This window comes from Pogona vitticeps, chromosome 2 (assembly GCF_051106095.1).
Source record: "Pogona vitticeps strain Pit_001003342236 chromosome 2, PviZW2.1, whole genome shotgun sequence".
NCBI classification, from domain to species: Eukaryota; Metazoa; Chordata; class Lepidosauria; order Squamata; family Agamidae; genus Pogona; species Pogona vitticeps.
The window spans coordinates 23,518,134-23,525,680 of NC_135784.1; the positions used below are offsets into that span (position 1 = coordinate 23,518,134).

Here is a 7,547-nt window from a genome sequence, read left to right on the forward strand (position 1 = left end):
GCCCGTGTTGTGCTGAAGAGACTCCAGGTGCTTGCAGACAGAGTCTATCCAGAATCACAGTGTGGATTTCGAGCTAATAGATCCACCACTGACATTGTATTCTCCCTCAGACAGTTGCAGGAGAAATGCAGGGAACAACAACAGCCACTCTTTGTGGCCTTCATAGATCTCACAAAGGCCTTTGATTTGGTTAGCAGGGAGGGCCTTTTTAAAATACTTCCCAAGATTGGATGTCCACCTCGACTCTTTAACATCATCTGGTCCTTTCATGAGGGAATGAAAGGCACTGTAGTTTTTGATGGCTCAACATCAAATCCCTTTGACATCCGAAGCGGAGGCTGCGAGGACACAGGGCTGTGTCCTCGCACCAACCTTTTTTGGAATCTTTTTTGCTGTCATGCTGAAGCAGGCCTTTGGAACTGCAACAGAAGGTGTCTATCTCTAGACTAGGTCAGATGGAAAGCTCTTTAATCTCTCTAGATTGAGAGCGAAGACCAAAGTCCGGCTGAAATGCATGCGGGACTTCCTCTTCGCTGATGATGCAGCCATTGTTGCCCACTCTGCTGAAGACCTCCAGCAACTTATGAATTGTTTTAGCAAGGCCTGACAAGACTTTGGACTAAAAATCAGCCTGAAGAAAACACAATTCATGGCCCAGGGCATGGACTCACCTCCTTCTATTACCATCTCTACACAAGAATTGGAGGTTGTTCATGACTTTGTGTACCTTGGCTCAACCATCTCTGACACCCTCTCTCTGGATGTCGAGCTGGATAAACGCATTGGCAAAGCAAAGAGAGTATGGCTCAATAAGAAGCTGATGGCATATACCAAGATCCAGGGCTATAGAGCCTGAGCACACTCTTGTCCTGCAGTTAGTCCTGGACCCTTCATGCATGGCAGGAGAGAAAGCTGAACACCTTCCATATCCGTTGTCTCGATGCATTTTTAGTATTTATTTATTTATTTATTTGATTTATATCCCGCCCAACTGGTATATTTATACCACCTGGCAGGACAAAGTCCCAAATAGAGTAGTCCTAGATCGATCTGGAATTTTTAGCATGTATACATTACTGAAACAGCAACATCTACGTTGGCTTGGGCATGTCATGAGAATGGCTGATGGTCAGATTCCAAAAGATCTCCTGTATGGAGAATTAGTGCAGGGAAATCGCCCCAGAGGGAGACCACAGCTGCGATACAAGGATATCTGCAAGCGGGATCTGAAGGCCTTAGGAATGGACCTCAACAGATGGGAAATCCTGACATCTGAGTGTTCAGCCTGGAGACAGGCACTGCATCACGGCCTCTCCCAATTTGAAGAGACCCTTGTCCAGCAGGCCGAGGCAAAGAGGAAGTCCTGAAACCAGCCAAATCAGGGAGCTGGACAGGGGACAGATTGTATTTGTCTTCAATGTGGAAGGGATTGTCACTCTCGAATTGGCCTCCTCAGCCACACTAGACGCTGTTCCAGGTCCTCCATACAGAGCATGTTACCATAGTCTCTTGATACTGAAGGATACCTGATTTAAATCTAAACTACACTAAGGACCAGGATTTTGGCTACTGATACTATTTACATGCTATCTTTCCTCCAGCGAGCTCAAGCCAGTGCACATGGTTCTCCTCCTTCTCACTTTATGCACACAACAACCCTGCAAGGCACACCAGACTATAACCGGCCCAAAGTCATCATATAAATTTCACAGTTCAACGGGGAATGGTTCTTGGATCTGAATAAAACAGCGGACAAGGGGGAAAAAAGGATTTGTCTGAAATGTGGTGCTGGAGGAGAGTTTTGTAGATACCTTGGGCAGCCAGAAAGATGATCAAGTGGGTCCTAAATGAAATCAAGCCTGAACTCTCTCTCTGGAGGCAAAACATGGCAAAACTGAGGCTGTCCTTCTCCGAGTGCCTCCTGAGAAGGCAGGATTCTCAGGAAAAGAAAATCATGCTGGGAAAAGGTGGAAGGCAGCAGGAAAAGAGGGAGACCACCTAGGAACGAGATGGACTGATTATCTAAAAGAAGCCACGGGCTTTAGTTTGCAAAAGCTGAGCAGGGCTGTTGAGGACAGGCCATGTTAGAAATCACTTATTCATAGGGTCGCCAAAAATAGAGGCAACTCGATGGCACATAACAACCACAACAAAACCTCGCATTAGAGTTCATCTTTATACAGTGGTGCCTTGCATAGCGAGGTTAATCCGTTCCGAATTAACCTTCGCTATGTGAAAACTTCGTTAAACGGAAAGTAAAAAGCCAAATTGGCTGAAAACTCACCGTTTAGTGAAGTTTCCTGGGTCCGGCAGCCATTTTCGCACCCTCAGTAAGCAAGGGGAGGGCGCGAAAACGCTGCGCATGGCCCTTTCAGGTGTCCGGCGGCCATTTTGGAACCGCCGAACAGCTGATCCGCGGCGTTGCAAAGCGAAGATCGGTAAGCGAAACGCTTACCGATCTTTGCTATGCGAGTTTCGCCCATTGGGGCCGACGCGATGCCTCTGCATTAGCGATCCCGGAAAAGGGATCGCTATGCGGATTCGTCGCTATACAAGGTGCTCGTTATGCGAGGCACCACTGTATTGGATTCTTACTCTCTTTTCTCCGATCCTGTTGACATGATGAATGAGAACCCCTGGCAGTAAATATAATAGCCCTCCAGATATTTATGAAGGTGAAGAAGATTAAGAATAAGCTTCATCCGTTGTTGTAACCTTGATAATGTTGTGACTCCAAGCCAGAATATAGCACTGAAGTCCCAACGCTATCTAAAAGATTACAGGCTCCAACTGCTCTGGTCTGAAGGTGGTTTCTGCCAGAATCCTGCTGAACCTAAGCAGGACCCGTTCTGGGTCAGTGCCTGGATGGGTGACTGAGGGCACCTCTCTGAAGGGAACTCCAGATTTTCTGAGGCCAGCGGTTAGTCACAGAGCTAGCATCGTACCACTGAGATCATATCATACCACTCCCTTGATCCCTGTTCAAGCAGGTGGTGCACTAGATCCGAATAGGTGATACCAACAACAGCTGAGGGCTATTTTTCAGACTGGGCAGCAGTCCCTAGTGGCTAGCAGATGCCAAGAAATCTCAAGGAGGCAGGAGGGCTGCCTTTGAACACAGGAAAAGGATATATTTTCAGTGGGGAGAGGCTGGGGGAAGGGGATGTTTTTGAGGGAAAGAAAAACTCCACAGTGTGAAGGCAAGGGTGAGGCAGCAGCAACATCATCTCCTGGACTCCCCAGACTTGTAAAACAAAAACAAAACTATGCCTCTGATTTGCACATTGCAACAACTCCAGCACTGCACACAATCACCTCCAAACACCTACCTTCCCAGTGGAAGACGAAATAAATGGTCCCAGAGTGAGCGAACCAGATTTGGGTTGGAGGCAGGGAAAACAAACTGTGCCATCGGACCCACCCAGGTAGGGAGCTCTTTGAAGAAAACAAGGCAAGGATTTCCAAAGCCCAAATGGGGGTGTACAGGTGGGAGGGAATAACTAAATGCAGGCATTAATATGTATTGGTCATTAGTTTAGTCACTTTCTGTGCTCAACTTGTTTCTGTGCTCATCTTGTTTTTAATGTGCCACCAAATTCCTTCTGACCTGCGATCGCCTTATGAAACAGCAACAGCTCTGCCCAGATCTTATAAGGGGAAGGTGCGTCTCTTCCTTTATGGAGTCCAATCCATCTCCTGGTCCGTAATTCTTCTTTACCTGCTCTCTTCATCTTCCTCGGGATTCATTAATTCATTCATTTTATTGAAAATAGTTTTTACCCTGCCTTTTTTCCTCCCCTCAAAAAGGACCCAAAGTGGCTTACATCCTTAAAAGACAATATTTAAAGCTAAAAACATGTAAGTATACAAATATTAAAAAGGAACAAACGCCGCACTAAAAATGGCAACCAAAAGCAGTACTGAAAATCCACTCAAAGCATTAAGACACAACAATCCGTTTAACAATCCCACTCAGATCGCCATCCGCTCAGGGAAAGCCTGCCTGAAGAGAAAGGTCTTTGCCTGCTTGCGGAAGGACAGCGGAGATGGGGCTGGTCTGGTCTCCAGTGGGAGGGAGTTCCAGAGTCTGTGAGCAGTGACAGAGAAGGCCCTCTCTTGTGTCCCCACCAAGCACACCTACGAGAATGTTGGGACCGAGAGAAAAGCCACTCCTGATGACTTTAACGCGTGAGCAGGCTCACAAAGGGAGACATGGTCCCTGAGATAGCTTAAGCCCAGGGCATTCAGGACTTTTTAGATTAAAACCAGTACTTTTTATTGTGCCCAGAAAGGGATCATCAGCCAGTGAAGCTGCTGTAACAGGGAAGGGTTATGTGATCCCTGCATTCAGCTCCAGTTAGCAATTTAGCAGATGCTGTTTGGACCTACTGAAGTTTCCTGACATTTCCCAGAGGCAGACCCTACGCAGAGCACATTACGGTATTCCAGCCGGGATGCAACGAAAGGCTTCTGTCATCATCCTGGCCAGTTCATTCTCCAGGAATGGACGCAGCTGGTGCACTACTTTTAATTGTGCAAAGGTACTCCTGGCCACTGCCGAAACCTTAGCATCCAGACTCAAGGGACGAATCCAGGAGCAGCCCCAAGCTGTGCAGCTATGTTTTTTAGTGGGAGCGTCACCCCATCCAGCACAGGTTGCTCCCCTCTTCCTTGGTCTGCCTTTCAACTAACCACGAGCACCTCTGTCTGGTCTGGATTAAGTTCCAGTTTAATTCACCCCCATCCAGTGTGTGGGTTACTGATACCAGAAACCCATCTGGAGCTGAAACAGCTCCCTTGGATTTTAGATGGAAAGCAGAGAGAAAGTTGGGTGTCCTCTGTATGATGCACTCTCCAAGCAAATCTTTTCTTCTCGTGATGCGCTCCTGATCTTGATCTACAGTATGACATTGTGGATCTCATATTGACCTTGCTCATGGGGGGAGCAGGTTGGAGTCCTCATTCATTTGTGAAACCGGCACGATACAGGGAACAGCCCTGCCGTGTCCAAACACAGCGGTGGCCCAAATGTTAAGACAGAGCTAGACAGCGGCCTTGGGCAGCGAAGTTCCAGGATGAGATGACCGATTTGTCCATGCCAGATACAGTCTGTCTTAAACTTCTTAAACTAGCCTGCCGCCTCTTGTGTGGCAGAGCAGTGCAGAGGTTCGAAAAGTTGGATGTGTGTGTTTCCATTCCTTGCTGCTGCTATTGTTCGGTTTGTTGTTGCTGAGGTCGAGTTTTCTTTTACTATAAGTCTCAGAATTCTCTCAGCCAACAAGGGTCCTATAGACTAAGGAATGCTGGGAATTATAATCCGAAAGAACTTTGCTATGGAGGAAAACTGATGGAGTAGTAAATTTGAAGTGCAGGCAGACATCACGAAAGCCAGTCCCACCTCCAGCGCACTTGAGAGGGTTTGAAAATACAGTTTCACACCAGTGCATATGAACAAATGGAAGCAGGTATTTTTAGAAAGTTAATGGCTCTTGATTGCCTGTTCAAGGCCAAGTCTCCCTCAAATATTTTGCATTTCAACAGGGATAGCTTACAACATTCTCCTCCAGCTGCTATGAGGATTACAAGTACAGTGGACCCTCGATTTACGGAATTAATCCGTATTGGAATGGTGGTTGCAGGTCGAAAAGTCTGTAGGTCGAGGCTCCATTGACTTACAATGCATTGAAAACCAATTAATCCATAACTAGCCGTTTTTGTTCCATTTTTCCCCGGCTTGTAGGTCGATTCTCCGGCTGCAAGTCGAGCCTAAATTTTGCGGCCAGAGAAGTCTATAACTCGAAAAGTCTGTAAGTGGAGCCGTCTGTAAGTCGAGGGTCCACTGTATGCTCAGAGGTGAAAAAAGGAAACTGGGGGGTTTGGCAGGTTGCTGATGATGCCATTTTCTCTGCCATTCAGAAAATCCAGGACCTTTGACCCGTTACACTAAACCACTGATGTCCTGTCCTGAAGTAAGATTGGAACATCAATGACAGGCAGCTTCTGTATGTGGGAAAAGGGAAGGAAATACCACCTTCTCCTTTACTTTCAGCAGAAAGATCCTGTTCTAGCAGTGTTCAAACACACAAAGATGTATATCAAGAAGCACAATAAACATTTCCCTCTAGGAAATCACGTCCTCATCCGCACACCCTCATCCGCACTTACTTCATGTTCTCCACGTTGCGTCCACGGACTGCACAGATAGGGATGACAATGACGGCCAAGAACAGGATGTAGCTATTGTAGAACGCCATCTTGCAGAAGTACCTGAAGGTGGTGCTGCATTCGTAAAGCAGCGGGAGCACAACCAGGAAGAGGATGAGGAGCCACTGGCCCGCCGAGATCTCCATTGTCCCTGAGAAGGCGGCAGAGGGAGGGTGGACAGAGCAAATCAGCTTAGTTATTATTATTTTAAAATAAACTTTCACAGAATTAGACAGTAGGTATGGTAGTACCCGGGGGGATCCGTTCCAAGCCTTTCTGGGGATACCCCAAAAAGTGAAAGCATTAAACGCTCCCTCTAGTAGCCAGTTCTGTTAAATACACCCTGGAAATACATATAAATACTGATTTCTGGTTTTTTTTAATTTAGCATTTTCAGGCAGCAGATAAATGAATCAGTGGATACCGATCCCGCAGATAGTGGGGTCCTACTGTATTTATTTATACATTGGACATACTATTTGAATATCACTTGATATGGACGGATCCATGGCTTGGAAAAGTTTTGTGGAAGGACAGCAAAGATGGGTCCAGCCCGGCCTCCAGTGGGAGGATTGTTGTGCTATTCTTTTAAATGTGTTTTAGTATTGATTTTATTACTGTTTTTAATACAATACTTGTTTAATTATTTTTAAATATTTGCATACATACTGTTTCAAGTTTTTAAATATTGCCTTTTTAATGATGCCTTGAGTTCTTTTTAAAGGCGAAGGCAAGATCAAATATGTATATATTTATTATTTTTATTTTATTTTATTTTTGTTTTATTATTTTCAAAATACCTGGCAGATCTTTTCTCTCTCTTGACCAGAGAGGCTACTGGAGGGAACAAAAACTTCTCCTGTGATTTACTCAACTGTTTGTAAAATTAACATAGCATGCCATTTTATATTATTGTTCATTTATGTGCTGCATTTGCATCTTGGTTTTTAATCAGACATTAACACTCAAGGGAACCCACAAGAAGAATAAACCCAATAAAACATAACAAACTGGCAGCAATATAATCACAAACTTTATAATATCAAAGCACGGATCACAAAGATGCTGAATGTTTCCCTTCTCCACCCCCCATAAAATATTGTGGAAAAGTCTAATCATTGCTAATTACTATGTATCCTTGCAGTTTATCTGTACCATAGAATGAGTTGAAGGAAGGAAGGAAGGAAGGAAGGAAGGAAGGAAGGAAGGAAGGAAGGAAGGAAGGAAGGAAGGAAGGAAGGAAGGAAGGAAGGAAGGAAGGAAGGAAGGAAGGAAGGAAGGAAGGAAGGAAGGAAGGAAAGAAAGAAAGAAAGAAAGAAAGAAAGAAAGAAAGAAAGAAAGAA

At 45.3% G+C, this 7,547-nt stretch overlaps 1 protein-coding gene across 2 annotated transcripts in view; it reads right to left on the minus strand.

Moving 5' to 3' along the window:
• AGPAT1 (1-acylglycerol-3-phosphate O-acyltransferase 1) overlaps positions 1-7,547 on the minus strand; it is a 79,895-nt gene that overhangs the window by 24,691 nt on the left and 47,657 nt on the right. For both annotated transcript variants that reach the window (XM_072988604.2, XM_072988605.2), the window contains exon 2: positions 6,166-6,355. In XM_072988604.2, coding sequence (XP_072844705.1) covers positions 6,166-6,350 — 185 coding nt within the window. In that variant the 5' untranslated portion in view covers positions 6,351-6,355. The remainder of the gene's footprint in view (positions 1-6,165; positions 6,356-7,547) is intronic.